A 20,699-nucleotide genomic window follows, 5' to 3' on the forward strand; every position below is an offset into this window, starting at 1 on the left:
AGCACAAAATTTTTCTTGTGCACATCACTATCAGGCTTTATGGCCTTCCTTCTCGTACCGTATACAAGCAACATAGGGTGGGATACACAGTTGCACCATCAATTGTGCACCAGGCATACAACCTTTGCACAAGTGTTAGTGAGGATTCAATCAAGGAGATGTGAGGAACTCTGTTGTCCTCCTATAATCATCAACAGAGCTTGAGATACAGAGGGGGATTCCTTTCATCAACTGAGAGGTGAGGATTAAGGGATGCCTTGACAGTTGGAGAGAAGTACATTCTCATTTCTCTATGCACACATGAGACATGCCTCCTATGCCATCACTCTATACATAATTCTCTTTCCGCACTACACTATAAGGCTCCTTGGCCTTCCTTCTTACAGCTATGCCAAATGGGTTGGGATGCATTGATACACCATCAAGTGTTCACATTGGCATACTCCCTATGAACCATTCCTTTTGTTGATTTCTAAACTCGATGTGAGCTATGGGTTATACTCATTATTCTTTGAGTGACATGCACCATGGGCACAAGGAACGTTTAATCATTCCCTATATAGGAAATTTTATAAAATGTAGAAAATATGATTATATTTTATATATATGCATTCAAATATTCCCTATATAAAACTAGTGAATTAAAGTCCCCGCATGTACTAGTAGGGAATAACACATCAAAATAGGGATTCTCTGTAAATGCCCCGAACAACGTAGTATGCTTAACAATTATGATATTCGCTTGTTTTCGAGATTTAATATAAAAGAGAATGAACACGTAAAGCTGAAAATGAAAATTACTCACAAAATTACAGCCATGAAAATGTAAAAGTAATGGAGACAAGATTGAGGGTTGAAGATGGGCAACCCCCCCCCCCCCCCCCCCCCCCCCCGAAGGAATGTATTTCTGCTCAACCCAAGTCCCTTAGGGAAGAGCTCAGTTACAATCAACCTGAGAGTGAGAAGAAGTAATTCTCACTCTCACACGATCATGCAAAGATGTACAAACACACATGCATTATCTATTATGTAATGATAATGCATGATTTCTTTACAGTATGAGAGAAGAAAAAGGGGAATTCAGCCTTTCTCCATCGTTGATCAATAGTACATGGATAGGGCTTGCTTCTTTAGCTAAAATGGAAGAAAGAGCTCGAGAAGGAGGTGCTGTAATGAATTTACAGGCTTGCTGTCTTGTAAAATAGCAGTGATAGAAGAGGGAATATGGAGGAATTTGATAATGGAGAAGTGGGGGATGATGATGGGGATGGATGGGGCCAGTTTCGGGCTATCTGTGGGTGCTGTACATGAGTTTACAGCAAAGAAAAATGATGTTGAATGAAGAAAAACGAGCTCTTATTTATAAGAAAGGGGAGAGCTAGTACAAAAGGGGAAAGTGGAGTAGCACAAGACAAGTGTCTAGCCACATGTCATGAGATGTGACAAGTGGTGGGACACTTGGAAACTTGTGTGACAAGTGTCTTGACACTTGTCTCTTCTCTATGGCCTTCCTTTTTGGGTTGAATACTGTCAAGAATAGAAACAACCAAATTTAGTAAGCACAATTAGAGTACAGAACTTACTATTTTTAGAATGACATCCCTATTTTTTAGGACTAGCATTTTTAGGCTAATTCGAGGCTCCTAAATTTTAGGGACCTCCTAAAATTTAGGGATCTCCTAAAATTTAGGGACCCCCCCAATATGGGTGTCATATGAAAGTTTTTTCCGTGTACATCGCAAAAATGGTATCCGAATCTTCATGTGACTTTCCTATGCAAAGAAATGTGCATTTCAAGCTTTCAGCCCACACATGCACATTATACAAGCATTTCGTGATCATGCCATCTTGTTGATTGTAACAGTTTGTTATGGTGGATCTAGCCCACACTTCAAGGCATCAATCCTTTCTGTGTGCGAGTCTAACCCTGATATGCGTGAGTTCTAGTCACAGGCGCCCAATTGGGTCATATTGGTGGAAGTGTGAACTATCTTTTCTCTAACCCACCGCGTGGGTCCACCATAACCTGTGACCACTCATCAGTGGCTAGCTCCAATGCACTTTTCTTTATATCTAATTAGTGCAAAGTAAATAAATTTAATAAATCATTATATAGACAAATTAATGAAAAAGGATACAAATTCTATTTCTATAGAGTTGTGACAACCCTCTAGCTTTTATTCAACTGTCCTCAGCTGAAAAGCTTCTTGATATTGCTGTAGAATATTTGGGTAATCCTTCATGAATTTTTCATCTACCCACTGTGCATCTGTTGTGGGTAGATTTTTGAATTTTAGTAAGAATTTTCGTGTCACAAGGCCACTTCTCGTGGTTCGATCCTTGAGAAACAAAATCTTTTCAGGTTCCAAGAGTTGCTCTGTTTCTTCAACTTCTAGGGGATCTTCAGTAATGGGTTCCTTTGGTTTTGGTCCTATGTAAGGTTTTAGCGAACTCACATGAAAAGCATTGTGTATTTTCCAATGAGTAGGAAGCTCAAGTCGATAACAAACCTTGGAATACTTGAGATGAAATCCATTGTGATAGATTCCCATGGATCTTTGGGCATTGGAAGAGGTTGCAACAATCCTGGAATCTTCTGCCTATCATATTTGGATTTTTGGCATACCAGACAAGCCTCAATGAAGTTACGTGTATCTTTACGTAATGTTGGCCAATAGAAGTAGCGCTCAATTGCACTTAGAGTGGTTGCCCTCCCTCTATGCCCTGCATAAGGGGGTTCGTGACTTTCTTTAAGCACCTTTTGTCGAACAGGAAGAGTGACACAAAGGCGATCGTACTTCTTTCCTTTGTTGGTGAGTTCTACCTTCTTTTTCTGAGAGAAGATAGTTGAATCTACTCTATGATTCCAGGGCATGCCAAGAATCACATCGCAACCATCAAGGTCTCCGATACAGAAGGTATCTTCCTCACTGTAGCCTTGAATTTGAAACTTGAGCTTGCCAATGTAGGGCATCACAGTCTTCACTGTGTCACCTTCATCAGCATTTAAAGCTTGGCGAACTTCTGCTGGAGTGTCCATCTCTTCATTCTTTAATCCAAGCTCTTTAGGTAATTGCAAGGAAATGATATTTTCATTCGCCCCAAGATCTATCAAGAATAGTGGTTGCTTACCTTGCAACTGTCCCCAAGCTTTTAATAATTTGCGCATCTCTGGATTGTGAGTTGTGTTTGCAACTACATCACTGATAGCATTGATTTTCACTGGCGACTTAGGCTTGTTGTCAGAAACCTTGCTTTGTCCCTTATTTGGACATTGCTTTGCTATGTGGCCTGTTTGTCCACATTTAAAGCACTTCCCTTCTTTCATGAAGCGTTGCTTTTCTTCTTCGAAAAATTTCTTTGCTTGTGGGTATAGATTGGAGTGAAATTGAGGAGCAATAGGAGGTGCATAGGGCTTCATCTTCTTTTGATTTGATGGCTGCTTTTGCCACTGTTTTTGTCCTTCATTTGGGGCTAAATACTCCTCATCATCAGCTACTCTCTTCTTATCATTCTTTTGGAATGATTTGTTGCCATTGTGCTCCATTTCCCATGTCTCAGCATGGTCAATGAGTTCCCTAAGACTAGAACAATGATAATGATTAAGAGCAGTACGAAGTTTTAAATGCAAACCTCCTTGAAACTTCCTAAGCTTTTCCGAACTGCTGATCTTCTTGAAATGTTGGACCTTCAAAAGTAGCTCCCACAATCTCTTGGTATAGTCACCAAGTGACTCATTTTTCCTTTGCCAAAGCCGATCCCATTCCATTTTTACATCTCTTTTGAAATGAACAGGAAGAAATTGGCTTTGTATCAGGCGAACAAAGGACCGCCATGATTTTGGGGCAGCATGAACATATTCCAACCCCGTCCACCAAGTATGGGCTAAGTCGGTTAAATGTAAAGCTGCAAACTTAATCTTTTATTTTTCTTTATACTTGTCATGACCATACAAAATTTGAAATTGACGAATAAACTTCAGAAGAAGATCAGGATTTCGGGAATCATCATACATACTGAACTTCATCTTCTGTTCAAGTTGAGATAGTGACTTAGTCTTCTTCTTCTTCTTATGCCTTCGTCCATGCTCGGATCTTGAGGTTGAAGATGATGAAGTGCTTGATGGGGATGAAGATGGAGACAAGGGTGAATAATGTCGATGCCTTTGACGATGATGAGGTCTTCCACGAGAAGGATGTGACTCTTCATTACTAGAAGAGGATCCATCAGAATAGGCACCAGATGACTTTAAAGAAGAGGATGAGCTTCAACGGGATCTCTTTCTTCGTCTTGAAGTAGAATGGGACTGCCTCTTAGAAGTAGTTGGACTTCTTGATCGGCTCCTTTCATTGGTAGGGCTTTGTCTCCTTGAAGTAGATGGGCTTCTTTCCTTGAATTCTTTGGGATTCTCGACTTTTTCTAGTTTGAGAAGTTGCTCACGAATTTGCTGATTCTCCTCTCTAAGACTTTGAATGGCTTGAAGGATAGCACTCGATTGATTCATTGAGACTAAAGAAAAAATATATGCTCAAGCACTCAATGCAAGGGCTGAAACAAACAAACTTATAGTTGTAAGCACTACCAGTGTTGGGGGTGAGGACCAAGCCAAAGCTCTGATACTACTGTAAACGCCCCGAACAATGTAGTATGCTTAACAATTATGATATTCGCTTGTTTTCGAGATTTAATATAAAACAGAATGAACACGTAAAGCTGAAAATGAAAATTACTCACAAAATTACAGCCATGAAAATGTAAAAGTAATGGAGACAAGATTGAGGGTTGAAGATGGGCAACCCCCCCCGAAGGAATGTATTTCTGCTCAACCCAAGTCCCTCAGGGAAGAGCTCAGTTACAATCAACCTGAGAGTGAGAAGAAGTAATTCTCACTCTCACAAAATCATGCAAAGATATACAAACACACATGCATTATCTATTATGTAATGATAATAACTGATTTCTTTACAGTATGAGAGAAGAAAAAGGGGAATTTAGCCTTTCTCCATCGTTGATCAGCAGTACATGGATAGGGCTTGCTTCTTGTAGCTAAAATGGAAGAAAGAGCTCGAGAAGGAGGTGCTGTAATGAATTTACAGGCTTGTTGTCTTGTAAAATAGCAGTGATAGAAGAGGGAATATGGAGGAATTTGATAATGGAGAAGTGGGGGATGATGATGGGGATGGATGGGGCCAGTTTCTGGCTATCTGTGGATGCTGTACATGAGTTTATAGCAAAGAAAAATGATGTTGAATGAAGAAAAACGAGCTCTTATTTATAGGAGAGGGGAGAGCTAGTACAAAAGGGGAAAGTGGAGTAGCACAAGACAAGTGTCCAGCCACATGTCATGAGATGTGACAAGTGGTGGGACACTTGGAAACTTGTGTAACAAGTGTCTTGACACTTGTCTCTTCTCTATGGCCTTCCTTTTTGGGTTGAATACTGTCAAGAATAGAAACAACCAAATTTAGTAAGCACAGTCAAAGTACAGAACTTACTATTTTTAGAATGACATCCCTATTTTTTAGGACTAGCATTTTTAGGCTAATTCGAGGCTCCTAAATTTTAGGAGGTTAGGGATCTCCTAAATTTTAGGGACCCCCCAATATGGGTGTCATATGAAAGCTTTTTCCCTGTACATCGCAAAAATGGTATCCGAATCTTCCTGTGACTTTCCTATGCAAAGAAATGTGCATTTCAAGCTTTCAGTCCACACATGCACATTATACAAGCATTTCATGATCATGCCATCTGTTTGTTCTGGTGGATCTAGCCCACACTTCAAGGCATCAATCCTTTCTATGTGCGAGTCTAACCCTGATATGCGTGAGTTCTGGTCACAGGTGCCCAATTGGGTTATATAGGTGGAAGTGTAAACTATCTTTTCTCTAACCCACCGCGTGGGTCCACCATAACCTGTGACTCATCAGTCGCTAGCTCCAATGCACTTTTCTTTATATCTAATTAGTGCAGAGGAAATAAAATTAATAAATCATTATATAGACAAATTAATGAAAAAGGATACAAATTCTGTTTCTATAGAGTTGTAACATTTTCCTACGTTCTTTCGAAATTCCCCATATAAGAGAATAGGTTCATGTGTCACCTAGTTCTAATAGTAGGGAATTATAGATCACTTTAGAGAATTTCTATATTCTCTTAAAATTTCCTATATAAGAGAATGTAAGTAAGAATTTAGTTCCCCATCTCTGATAGTAGGAAATTATATGTACATATAGAGAATTGCTTGTATTCTCTCAAAACTCTTTATATATGAGAATTTAGGGAATAAAAGCATTGGTCTAGGTATTTAAGATCTAGTACTGTGAAAAAAGTATAAATTTGTTAAAGTTTTGATTGAACTTATGGAGTTGAACCTTATATTTTCTAAGAGCCATCTACCCCAAGTACATGCATATACACATGTGTACATCCATGCACCATTACACATGCCCTCTCCACTCTTACTTAAATAGTCATATGTAGATGTAGTTATGGACTTGTTTTTTCTTGAATTAAATATTAGAAACTAGCTAGAAATGGTGCATATTGTACAAATGGGTAGCCTCAACCTAGTTAGTTACTCAATCCTATGGCAAACATGGCTCTAATTTGTTTATTTCATGCCCATCTAATGTAAGTACAATGCTTGTTGCTTTTGCTCTAACAATTTTCTCTGATAATTTGAGAATTTCTCCTCCCTAATCCTTCAAAAGTTTATTTCAATGGTGTAGCAAGCCATGTGAAGGTAACATATGACTAATTGCTAACCAATATTTGAGTAGCTCAATACATACAAACACTAGTAGATATGATAGTCTGATTAGAAAGAGGGGACAATTTACTGTCTTTCATATGCAAAACATTGAATTATCAATGGAAATTTAATAAGGATTAGTTGTACATTAGCAATATATTGAATTATCTAGGTGATTTTAACAACGGTTACTACTATTAAAAGCATTAAGGAAGCTGAGAGTATCTTGTCTACCACTACTTAGTTGCCTCAAAAACATAGAGCCAAGGCACAAAATGTATCAAATCCATATGCCCAACCCTAGAGGGCACTCTAGATACAAGAAAACTTTCCTCGCCTTGATTATCTTACAACCCAATGGAAGAATCCTAGGTATCTTCCAAACCTAGATAGAGAATATACATGTTAAGCTTACTATTTTTTATGCCTAAGAACTGCTCATAAATGTTAGCCCCAAATTCGCCATGTTAGCTAAAATTAGATTTGACTTATCATTGATAAAAAAATTGGTTGCATATTTGGGAGTTATTAGTAGAGGGATACCATGTTTTATTCCTTTCTACAGTTTGGTATCCACCATCTTAGCTAGTGGATCACCAACTTTGGTGAAGAGCATAGGTATAAGTAAACCTCCTTATTTGACTAATCTACTTAAACCAACATGGCTGGGATAGGTATCGTTTAACCCCACTTTTGTAACTACTTTGTTGAAGACTATATTTAGCATATGGTAAGGTTGTCCCCCTGTTCCTAGTCTAACCATTAAATTTAGGGTTTTGTCATGCTTTAATTCCCTTCCATAGAGGAGTTCATATTGAGAATCATGTAGCACCTTTTGTACTATGAGATTTAATTTCCTTCCATAGAGGAGTTTATATTGATCACGCTCATGATAATACCCTTATAAGTGAAGGACCTATCTTTGAGGAGTGGCAAACTCTTTACAATAAGGCGGTCAAAGGCGACAAACCAGCTCGTCAATATATTCTTTCCGCTCTTTAAGAATCTCTTATGCTTGATGTATGTAATCTTTCAACCTCACAAGCTATATGGGAGTATTTGAAAGTAAATTTTGAGAAGAAATCTATTACAGAAATACTTTATCTTTGTGGTAAACTCATTGAGTTACAATAGCACATTGGAACTTGTATGACAACACATATCTAAGCTTGCTGCCGGCCAGTGATGCTATTCCACGAACACAATTGGTAACATAACTTCTTGATATTGTAAAGGATCCTACTTGTGATACTATTGTTACCATATTATCTAACAAAGATGGGATCAATTTTGATTGAGCTTTTATATCTTTGATTGAATATTCAGAACGACATGAACAATGCCACAAAAATCAAGAAATAGTTATGATCTCACAAGAGGACATGCAGTCAAAACAAATCAGCCAAGCATTACTTGCTTGAAGGCATTCCTTTCCACTCTCTACACGTAGGAGTGGTCGTGGTGGTAACTTCCCTCATCTCAAGTTTCCTAATAGACATTGTTCTTATTGCAATATAAATGGTCACACTACAGATGATTGCTGGGAAAAACAATATGATGAAGAACATGGTATTATAAATAAACAATTGCGTTTATTCAGAGATTATTCTCCTTGTGATTATTGCAAAAAAGTGACCATCCAACCCATCTATGTTTTAAGAGACATTTTGATTCATATCATAATAAAGCATATGCTACTACACAAGACAACACTACTAAAGAAAAGAAAGGGTACTACATTTTTGTGATGGATCTCATTTAATTATTGATTTTGGTGCTATGGGAAACATGACAAATCAGTCCCAATGGTTACATAATTATCATTCTATTCCTCTCAAGAAATTGGTTTATCTTGCAGATGGACACAATCTGCCAAGTCAAAGGTATATGTGATATATATCTAGGTAATCTTTATTCAACAAGAACTTTGTGTGGATTTTTACATGTTCCAAATCTACAAAGGAATCTTCTTTCAGTTACAAGACTTGTGGATCTTGGTCTCTTTGTCAGTTGTGACCATATTAAGTGTCGAATTGAGAAAGATAGCCAAACAATCCCTGTTGCTCCTCGAAATGGTAATCTTTTTGAGTTATCTTTAAATGAAGATGTTGCAAATGTTGTTACAACTCCGAGCGATCTTAACAGCAAAATATGGCATCATCACTTTGTTCACTCTGATTTTTCAATGCTTGCCAATCTTTATCAATGTGACCTTGTTCAAGGTATGGAATTTAAAGCTCCTCCTCATATGGGTATTTGTGAATATTGTGCACTTTGAAAGCATTTTTGCAAACCCTTTTCTATTTCCACCACATCTCATTCTAGAGATTTTCTTAATCTTATTCACACCGATATTCATGGACCCTTTCCTCCATCAAAATATCAATCTCGGTATTTCATGACTTTTATTGATGACTTCTCAAGATACAACACTTTTTTTCTCTTGCGACACAAATCATAAGCTTTATTATCTTGTAAGAAATATCAAAAAGCTACATAACCTTATATTCATCACATCAAGAAACTTCTGTGATAATGGTGGAGAATACATTTCAAATGATTTTGATGATTATTTTAATAATCAGGGTAATTATCATGAATATACAGTTCCCTCCTCTCCTCATAGAATGGTATTACTGAATGTAAAAACAGAACTATTCTCAATGCCATGCGAGGTTTGCTCATTCATTCTAGCTTATCTCAATATTTCTAGGCTAAAGTAGATTTGATGCAGTATTTGTGCAAAATTATCTTCCTACAACTCCTCCTTCTGGTAAAATATGGATTATACTTGGATAGGTGAAACTTCTTCTGTTTCATATTTTCGATCTTTTGGATGTATTGCTTATACTCATGTACCCAAAGAGTCTCGTAGAAAACTTAATCCTCCCAGTTTGAAAGTTTTTTTCATTGGATACTGAACTTTTTCTAAGGGATACAAGTTTTATGATCCATTTTCCAAGAAGGTAATCGTAAGTCGAGATGCTATTTTCAATAAGCAACTTATGGGCAACACATGGTCTGAAGAGGATGCTGGGCAGAGGTGGTCACTAGAGGACGTTGATGATACAAACTCATTACTCACTTCTTTTCCTTTTCTATATGATGATGAACCTCCTTAACGGGATAATAATGACTCTTTAAATCGAGATTCACAACCTGCACCTATTATTGCTGATGATGACCTTGGAATTGATCTTTATGTTCATCTTCCAATCAATGCCATGTCAATATTTTGAAGACCCTATCTCTTATAGTGATGCCATGTCATCCCCACAAAAGGAACAATGGTAGGAGGCCATGGAAGCTAAGTATGAATCTCTTCTTCTAAAGATATATGGGTTCTAACTGGGTTACCACCTAGATGTACTGCTATTAAATGCAAGTGGGTTTATAAGACTAAAATAAAAGCACATCGAACATTTGAAAAATTCAAAACAATGCTAGTTTCCAAAGGTTTCTCACAAATTGCTAGAGTTGATTTTCAGTAAACTATCTCACCTCCTGTTCGTATTATAAGTATTCGAGTCTTGTTAGTTTTTGCTATTGAGTTTGATTAATAATCGTAAACAATCTCAAACCTTTTGCTTCATGCTAGATAGAGAGGATGGTGAATTGGCAGTGGTCTCAAAATGTAACAATGATGCGATCAGATCCACACAAACCCACTAGAGTCTTGTTGCATTATTTTGTAAGTACCAATTTGATACTAATTCAAATTGTGTGAATCCCATATCTTCCAACACTTGCACAAATTGATTATTAGTATAGAAAATCTAAGCCAATTCTTATATCTCTATGTAGATTGATCTTTTTCACAATTATTGTTATCCACATCTATTTCTATGCCATAAATATTATATCTCTATGACTTGAGACATCATTAAATATTATAGTCTTGTTTTAACTAATGTCATTGCTATACAATGATGTGATTCTTATGTATCTAATAAAGTGGTTTGTTTGAGTGAAATAAAAGGTATCTAAAAGTCACAAAATGATGAATATTTTAAAACCAATGATAATGAAAGAAAATTGCTATTTAATTATTTCTTTGAGAGTTTTCCATATGCCAAATTGGTTTCATAGTGAATCTTAAAATGGATAGTAGCTAATGAAGCATATTAATTGGAGAAAACAATAGTGCTAATCTAACCAATGTTTTCTTTTCAATAAGCAAGACCTCTAGATCTATGTTACAACCCTTCTTAGACCAAGGCATCGTAAAAGACACTATCATTTTCTAAAGCCTCATTAAACTCTCCAACGGGACGCTTAGAATCCCATGTTTGTATGAGATATTTACAACATGCTAGGAAGCAAGAATACAACTTTGGAAAGGAAGTACACCACTCCTAACTTATCATCTTAATTGTGATGCATTTATTTCTCCATGAAAACAATCACATCGATATGAAATAGCAGCATTAGTTGTAATCACCTTGACTTAGCATGTTAGAAAAGGATAAGAAATAACTTGCAATCCACATATAGATGAACCACCTAGATATTTGATAGCATCATCTGTATGCATATTACGGATGAATGTAATGCACAAATGCTTATTCTTTATTTCATATTTGGACCTATTATACATTATTATGGTAAAGTAATTTTATTACATCAAATTATTCTAATTGAGTTCAATATCCTATGTTAGAGAAAATGTATTTGGTGGTGTATTTTTCATGTGAAGCTTTCAATGTCCTCACATTAACAAGTGACTTTCTATCAGAGAAACATACATACATTGGGGAGAGAGAGAGAGAGAGAGAGAGAGAGAGAGAGGAGTTTTGATCAAGATTTAATTAATAAAATAGATCAAATAAGATCTTGTATTGTTATGTTGAATTTTATTCCTAAACTCTTGAATAAGGATTCCCCTTTTCTAGGATTGAGAACATGGAGGTATTAATTATATTAAATGTTCCTAAAGTAATAAGAACAAAAGCTATTAGAAAAGTGCTACCCCCATAGTTGCTCCCTAACCTGGGTATGCAAATACTTGCATCAAGGAAGTGGTACAGTCTACTATAAGCATCCTTTTCCAAAATTTGATACAAGAGTCGTGGTATAATAAGAAAGGTCTGCAATCATAAAACTTGTGTGAGACATCTGATAGGAAGAAACTAGTAACCATTTAAGAATTTGGAAACAACATGCTAAGAAATGAGAACAACATGCATGTTTATATACCTGATAAGTCGATGGAAGCCAATGTGTAATTTTGAGTGCAACAAAAAGGCTATCAAGAAACCAGTCACTATGAACTGAGATCACAACATCATCAATGATGATTGTTCCCTCCAAGGTGAATGGATTATACAACCCTTTGGCCATAGTAGAATGAATATCTACAAACCATAGATTTATTATTCAAATAAGCAATTATTCTTATTTGGCAAGCATGAAAATTGATGCCTTCTATCATAGCATCATTTTCCAACATTTGAAAACTTACCTGTGATCGAGTAGGAAACCATTTGGTTGATATTCTCATCCCAAGCCAACATTTTATCACCAAGGACAATATCTTTTGCATATTTGTAATAAAAGAGATTGTCATCTCCTACTAAGAAAAGAGGTTGTTAAATGAATGAGTTCTAGAATGTATGGGTTTGAAGATATAAGAAGGTCAAATTGTTGAGGGAAATTCCACCATATTGATAAATTACCAGAATGAATTAAAACGAAGTGCAAAGGAGTGAGCTCGATCCTCTTTATTTGTGTGTCAAAAGAACCATGATTTTGAGAGAGCTCAAGTTGCAAAAACATTGATGATGCATTTGCATCAGCATGCCCAAATCCATATATATAGTTGAACTCTAGCTTTTGGAGATTGGTATTCCAGACTGCAACCTTTTATGAAAATAGAATGTAAAAAGAATAAGTTGTGCATGATGTAGTAAAATGGGAGTAGCTAGATAATATTTAAAAAAATAAGAAACATAAATTAATTGTTAGGATAGTGCAACCATTTCAAGTGTAAATAGAAAAATTTTCTAAAACCTTTTCTCCAATGTCAATGTCACATATCTTTTTGCGATGTCCAACCTCTGTCATGACCATGGAGGTTCCTACACCATAAACGCATTCAATTAATTATGGACACTCGTAGCTCTTATTGTATTTTCATTGGCTACAACGTTACTATATGTTTCTCAAACCTCGAAATGAGGTGCATCAAATTCAAAAATAGATAACGTCAGGTCATAAAGATGCGTGCACATGACTAAGAAAACGATCATGGATAAATGATGTCACCTTTAACACAACTTCCAATTGCATCAGCGGCACATCTTGCTCCTACACCTGCAAGAGTGGTAACTCCCACCACGGCTAAACTACAAAATGGCCCAAGTATTGGATCAGCTACAAGACATGTCAATAGTGCACCAGCTACTCCAAATATGCCACCAGCAGCAGCACCTAGAGTTGATTGGGAGCTCTAGTTAGATACGTGACTTATGGTAACTTTGGAGTATATAACACCTCAAAGACAAGTACATCAGCATTGGATCACAAACATGTCAAGTCATACACAATCAACATAGCTGAGAAATGAATATTAGCCGTAAGATGATAACAATGCGAGAACCATACATGCATATATGTGTGTAGGTTTGATATACATATATGTGTGAGAAACTAATATTAGGCATAAGATGATAACAATGTGATACCCATATATACATATATGTGTGTAGGTATGACATGCACATAAAATGAGTGCATGAAGAAAGGCTATGGAATGATGATCCATGAATGTCTATATTGTATGGAAGGACCAATGTTTTGATCATTTTAACCAACCAAGAAAGAGAATGGTCTTTTTCTTAAATATTAGTGAATAATAGACCGTAGGTACGGGAAGATAACCTTCGCCAACACAAATGGGTGAGACGTCCATGAGATGTCGTCCATTGTTTGAAGATGCAAGAGTGAGAGGCTCATATTCAGCAGTAAAGTTAGAAACATCAACTTCGATGGTGGTTAATGTGGTGGAAGAGGATGCGACCATCATTGATGGATTAGTTGTGAGAGTACTTGTTGAGGTCCCCTCTTTATACAAGGAGTTGACGTCATCTCCCGTATTATAAAGACCGCACCCAACAGTCCAAGCATTATCGTCACATATGATCTAAGAACCCAATAAATAGGAAAAATAACTATGTAAGCATAGCTACACAACATAAGCACGTGTACAATAGTACATACTCAAAACAAGCAGCCACTTACAACATTGGTGACTCCTGTATCATCGATGAAGACAATCTCTACACCAGCAGGGGAGTTTGATGATGCATCGCAGCCCCCAGTGGCTTGGATCTGGTACACATACATGGTACAGAAGTGAGTACGAAAGAAAACGAAGCAATACAAACAGTAAATTGAGAGTGAACCGCACGCACAATCCACATACCTGCAAGTTCCAATCACGGGTAACACCGTAAGCAGTGACAGTAGCCGGGATGGTGAGATATCCAGCCTCGATCATCTGACAAGTTGACTCTACCGCATCTGCCGGGACAGCACCCCAGAATAGGCCGGGCGTGCCTTGACCCAGCAGGGCCGACGCCAAGAGCGATATCCATGACGAGTTCTCTGGATAGCCACCGTCAGGAGGCGTGTACACGGACAGCTGCAATGTGGCCTCCGCTCCCTCTATAATGTTGCCATAACGGATGACGACGGACATGAATGCTATTAGGATCAGACAGAGGGGGCGCTGGAGGCGCATCGACGCGGCCGCCACCGATGATCCTGACTGGTGGTTGTAATGATGTGAAGCTTGTTTCTTCATAGATTTCTTACGCGGGCCCGTGCAGACCATGATCGGGGACCAAGATTAGCGCTTCCTGCACTGGCCGATGTTTCTGCAACCCAGCCACGAGGGGTATATCACACGTACAAGGTGGCTTAGTTGTATGTGTGCGTGTATATCGACTATAAGCGCGAACGCCGGCTCGCTCGTACAATACTGTGGCTGAGCGGGGCGCAGCTTATATACGCGTACGATGCCAGTCTCAAACACTTACAACACGCCAGCTTCAATGCCTGGCCGATGCTGAGCATTCGGCTGCCGCGTACGATGCCACTCTCAAACAGATACAACACGCGAGGTTAAGGCCTGGCCGATGATGCTGGGCATTCGGCTGCCGCGACCATCGCCGATTGACAGTTTTACGACCAGACAGCTGACGCGGTATTGTGGGTTTGAAACGGGTTAGACTTGCTCTTAAGAATCCAAGGGAAAAGATGCTAGCAAGAGTGTGGGAGCAGGGAGTTTTTTATCGTTTCCTACATGGAATATTTCAACATTTCCCACATGTTCATGTCGTATCCAACACATGTAATTAGGGGATTGCATTCCCCATTTGCAATAATGGGGACTCGTCATGAGAACGTACCAACATTTCCTATCCATCTATACCTACAACTACGGAATGGCATTGTGCATCTATAATTTTAGGGAAATTTTCAATATCTCCTACATGTTTATACATGTACTCTTTTATAAGACTAGGGAATTACATTCCGCATTTAAAAATGTAGGGAATCACGGGTATAGAGATATTCCTAAATACTTTGAAAACTCACTACACACAAGATTAAGGGAATTCAAGCTTATGGTCTATATCTTGTACATTCAACCTATAACTAGTGGAATTTGCAGTTGACCATATAAAATGAACCTCCGTTGTGTAAGAGGCACACATGCACATGCACACCCGACACACAGACCCTCTGCTTTCATTTGAATGTTCTTTGATTAATAGGATAAAATTTTCTTATGAACCTATATTACAAACAATCACCATATTCATTAATCATCAAGAAGCAATTCAATAGAAGGGGCATTTAGTCACTATGCTATGTACTGCATGGATATACCTTATTCGTTTCAAATCAACATTGCCTATTCTTCTCATCTTAGGTTTGCATGGATTGTTTGATGCTACCATCAACACATGACACACTCCATCATGAGCTCATTCAGGTTTATGATTCCTATAAACCTAAGGGATAAGTCAAAATCAAGTATCATACTTGTGTCACTAGAGAAGTTTCCTACTTAGTATAGAGATGTTTTGCAATATGGTATCAAGGTTTGAGTTCAACCTCAAAATAGTTTATTCGATTAAGGCATTTAATGGGAACTAGGAGGTTGGTGTAACTAATGTCAATGTGTGAACTATATGTTATTAAAAGAAATGTACAACACACATACTATTATATACATTTCGATCCTTAGAAAATTAATCAAACACTCACGAGGTTCTCTCATAATTATGTAAGTCTACAACTTGGAAATTTTTAAAAAACCTTTCTAAGATCTTTTCTATATACAGAAGGGTATCATTTAATGGGGATGCTCACAAATTGAATGGGAAAAATGTGTGTTTTATTCATGATAAATTGAATGGGAAAAAGCCTTGAACACATGTGATAGCTAGAGTTTACATATAGTGAGCACCTTGAGTTCAAACACAAAAGGGGACACTTCAATGGGTTGAGAAATTCAAGAAGCATTGATCATCGAAATCCTAAAAACTGGATAATCACTTAAACTATGGAAGAAAAAAGCCATCGAATCGCTCAAGTTGAGAAGGAAAATAGTTAAATAAATGGATTTTAAATATTTGTTTACTTTCAATGATCTTCAGAGAAATTCCTACTGTCAAGAATCCATATTATTAGAGATTTCAACACATTCTTGGTTGCTGAAATACTTGCTAATGGATATCCATGTATTATATTGGAATGACAAGATTGAGAAATACTTAGCATCCTACCTTCCTAAGGCCATTGCAATGTCATTAGTAGCTAGCAAAAGTTGTCATCCTTGGCAAGGAATAAAGTACTCGTGAGTACCAATCAATGCTTGGGGTAGAGAACGCCTCCATAGACAAGGGCTTTGTTCTTCTCACAAGTAGTAAATTAGAGGAGCTCTAGTCTCAATGTCCTTGATAGTCCTACAATCGAAACCCAAATCTTTGTACATTGTAGCATTAGAGGACTCCATTCTAAATAAGTAAATATAATTGCAAAAATATTAGATAAATTGCATGGTTTCCTAGAAGATCCTTTAAATTCATTATACATTTTGAAAAGTTTCAAATTTGTGTATTCGCAAATTAGAAAAGTGTCACACGTTACATAAACCTAGATATGCTTTAAAAAATTTGCAATGGTACTTACATTAATTACATAATTACTGTATGATAATTTGTGTTTGCTTTGTATAAATTATACCTCTTTGTAGTGAGTCCTTGTTAAATGTGAGGTATTGTACTTAGTAAGAGAAATATGAACACTTAATTTCCAATAGTTATAGTTCTCAATAATTTTTGCAAAATTCATAGTACCTTATGTTAGTATTCTAATGTAAAAGACAAAAATTTTACATACTAATCAACCTTTGAGATATTACCTTATTCTGAGCTCTTCTATATGACAAGCTATTGAAAATAAATTTTTTAAGAAATAGCTTTTGTCAAGGAGAGTCTCGCATAAATTACAAAAAGGTAATGAAGCAGATTAAGAGGAGAAAAAAGACTATAGAGAAAAGAGAAAGGGAAGTGTAGAGGAGAGAGAAAGGCTTGACAAGAAGTGAGAAAGACTATAAGTGGAGAGAGAAAGACAAGAAAGAGAGAGACAGATGGCTAACACCTATGAAAGGATAGACAAAAGCTTTGGAAGGTTAAAGGACAAAGTTGTTTCTTGCATAGATTCTTGTGAAGGTGATGTTGTAGCACTTATCAAAAGAGATATTGCACTAGTATTATATAGGAACCACCTAATGCCTTTTGTGATTTCAATGAGAGTTCTCTTAATCCACTAGCTAGTTCAACTTTAACAAAAAAATCATTATGAAGGCACATGAGTTTCAGTAGTAGTCAATCGAGTACCTAATCACAAAAATTAGTGTAAATTTTCTCCACATTTGCTTGTGAGACCTTCAGTCAATTAATATCACCGCCCTCTCTAAACATTGAAGTCTTCATGTTATGTGGTCTAGACAACTCGGTGCTAGCAAACTATCTACTCCCTTGAGAAGCTACCATCTATCCCCTAGAAAAGAACTAAAATATTTGACAATGCTCCATGACTTACGCTTTTGAAAAATTTGTTAGAATCTACACTTGCTTTGAGAAAGATAGGAATTTTGACCCATTTGATTGGGCATTTTGATAGCTTTCCGAATGTGTGAAGCAGTAGTTAGAGAACTTGTGACAATGTTTCCTTATGGTACACTGTACTGAGCTACTCCGGTTAGATCACTAAACCATTCTTGCTGCAAGAATAGCGATTGTGGTTGCTCCAAACAATTGAAGACCTTCTTTGAACTGCCGAAAAGCTATGAATAAACTTGTTGTCCTACATACCTTGAGCCATAGATCTTGTTATCATCGCTAGGTTCACTTGCTTTTTTCAATTCCGAAATGAGTGATCTTACAAAGTTTCAGCAAATTGATCTTCTTTTTCATGTGAGAAGGGATTTGTCCTCAAATGGCCCAACCCCTAAAGAATATGTGATTCTATTACATGCTTTAGATTTTGAGAGACACTCCCATTCTTCTTCTTGCTCAACTTAGACTCATCATTTGAAGGAGCAAAGGCTTGCATGTTGCACTATGTAGTTGCAAACTTCCCTTCTCAAGCTATACATTGGATGTTGTATGCAACTACAAACTTCTGTTCTCAGGCTATAGATTTGAAAACTTTCCTTCTCACTCCATTGAAGTTAGTTATGGTGTGGAGTATATTACTCAAGCAACTCAACAATCTTTTGCTACTGCAAGTGGTTGTTGTTGCTACTAATGAACTTGTTGAATCTACATTAAACAAGCTTATACAATTATTCTTATGACTAGTATTCTGTCATTTGTCTTGGTGTTCCTATTACTCCTCTTTTTGCGCTTTGGTGTGTTTTGGTATCCTAGGCCTGCTAGGTCTATAAAATGTCCATACCATTCTAATTAATCAACGTCCATAGTATTAGCTTTGGTGCATGTGGGAATTTGAGGTTTCTTATTATGACTCTCTGAAACTTTTCCCTTGTTTTCAATAGATCCTTGATCCACTACACATGGTTTCTCCTCAACTACTCTCTTGGCATAGCTCAAGGTATAGAACAAGTTTTTTAAACCCAAAATATGAGAGTCGTGGTCTAGATAGTAACATGATTCTTTGAGTGGAGGTGGCCTAACATGCAAGTGCTCAAATCCATGAGCTTATCTTGCCAATGTATAGGCAAGAGATATAAGCTTCAATCTACCTGAGAAAGCTCTGATAAATATGTCCACTTATGGATATAATTGTGTCATGTAATACACCTCGTATAGATATATTGTATAAGTATGTTTGTCATGATTTTTCAGAAAACTAACATAGAAATTTAGTTAGCTTCTTATCCTTTTGTAAAAAACAATACAAGAGCTTTGCGAGGTGCAATAGTAACTTTTATACCCAACAACATAAATAGTCATTGGAGCATCACAAGCATCAACCATTGCATCAAGAGCTTCCTAGAACCTCATATTCAACTCTTGTACATGGACCTTATACACTTGAATTTCATGTAGCCATTTCCATTGCAACTCATGCAGCCTTCGCACTTGATTCAACATCACTCACAAAATATTTCCAAGTATCATTAGCTTTAGGAAAGTCCTTCATTTTATTGAGGATCTCAACTACATTTTCAAGGGTTGATTACTCTTTAATCTGATTATTTATGATAGGTAGAGTCACAACACCTAAATGAACATCCACTAGAGTGTTGGTGTGACTTTCACTATAAGATATAAGCCTTATATCGATGTTAAAAGTCACGAAAATGTAAATAAAAAAATTTTCCCCCGTCGTCGCAAAAAGCATCGTTAATGGCAACGCCATAGAATAGTCGGTATTAGCGTTGTTATCAACGTCGTATTTGTGATGCTGATAACGATGCAAATAACGATGCTGATAACAATGATTTGCGACACTAATAACGACGCCAATAATGACGCATGCAGGTAAATTTGTGATGCTAATAGCGACGGTAATTAACAGGGAAAAAAAATTGGTTGTGCAAGCTGCCCTATCACGTATAGCACTACGTGCTTTATTTGGGCCATACAAAATAGTTTCTACACTATGTACAATGCTCGTGTAAATAAAGACAAAGTGTATTTAAATTATAACACTGATACATGAAATAAATACATGATCACATAATGAAAGCAACTGGTACAATCATGGCAAGATATCACTACTATATGGAAAATGTCTACACAGATCAGGTGACCAAAAAAGAAGGGTGTGTGAGCTCCAGAGATCCAAGGGCGAGCTATACATCCTCGCCATCCGAGAGCTCATCCCGTTGCAAAGGAGCATCGAACAGACTCTACAAAAAAAGAAACAACTACACATCAGTCCACCATACAATAATGCATTCTAATTAAACATGGTAACTATGTACAAGAAAGATGAGTGACTTACAGGGTCGCCGCATCTATACAATCGGTCGATCAATGCAGTGAGGCCGTGCCTCTCTGTATATCGAGTCTCAAGGCCGATCAGATCACGATTTGTAATGGAGTGCTGCAAAGGAAACAAAATACTAACTGTTAGAAATATGATTGTCTGTACAAATAATATTGCAAACAAATAAGCAAGCAAAAAAAAAGAGAAACTTACAAAGTTGTTCAGATATGTCCTATGACTGCCACTCCTAAGATGATGGATCACTTCGGTCTTAAGTCATGTCCTCGCCGCCTCACGCTGCTAACTTCAACGTCCTAGAGAATTTGTAGCCTCCTCCCTCAGTCGGCAAGACAGTTGTCCGCATCTAGCCACTCGGGCTTTGCAGCCCCACTCTTGAGTGCCTTGCATATGTCCAATTATATGTGTGATATATATGCATGCATGCACTTCATTATCTAGCCCGTAGAAA

At 37.2% G+C, this 20,699-nt stretch overlaps 1 protein-coding gene across 1 annotated transcript; it reads right to left on the reverse strand.

Moving 5' to 3' along the window:
- Nucleotides 1-12,998: 12,998 nt before the first annotated feature.
- LOC148035396 (uncharacterized) lies at nucleotides 12,999-14,588 on the reverse strand. The gene is made up of 4 exons (XM_087680818.1): nucleotides 14,178-14,588; nucleotides 13,994-14,083; nucleotides 13,634-13,895; nucleotides 12,999-13,183 (listed from the first exon to the last, which is right to left on the reverse strand). The coding sequence occupies exons 1-4, from the start codon at nucleotides 14,586-14,588 to the stop codon at nucleotides 12,999-13,001; spliced, it is 948 nt and encodes a 315-aa protein (XP_087536944.1).
- Between the last annotated feature and the right edge of the window lie 6,111 nt (nucleotides 14,589-20,699).

This window comes from Lygodium microphyllum, chromosome 6 (genome assembly GCF_053477565.2).
Source record: "Lygodium microphyllum isolate KBCC chromosome 6, Lygodium_microphyllum_v1.1.10, whole genome shotgun sequence".
NCBI classification, from domain to species: domain Eukaryota; kingdom Viridiplantae; phylum Streptophyta; class Polypodiopsida; order Schizaeales; family Lygodiaceae; genus Lygodium; species Lygodium microphyllum.

What these genes read in the sequence shown, in the direction of transcription:
- LOC148035396 (XM_087680818.1), bottom strand. Translation starts at nt 14,588, where the DNA reads ATGGTCTGCACGGGCCCGCGTAAGAAATCTATGAAGAAACAAGCTTCA. An exon ending in CCCGTGATTGGAACTTGCAG is followed by an intron (nt 14,084 to 14,177) that starts GTATGTGGATTG and finishes TATGTGTACCAG; the next exon opens with ATCCAAGCCACTGGGGGCTG. An exon ending in ACCCATTTGTGTTGGCGAAG is followed by an intron (nt 13,184 to 13,633) that starts GTTATCTTCCCG and finishes AATCAACTCTAG; the next exon opens with GTGCTGCTGCTGGTGGCATA.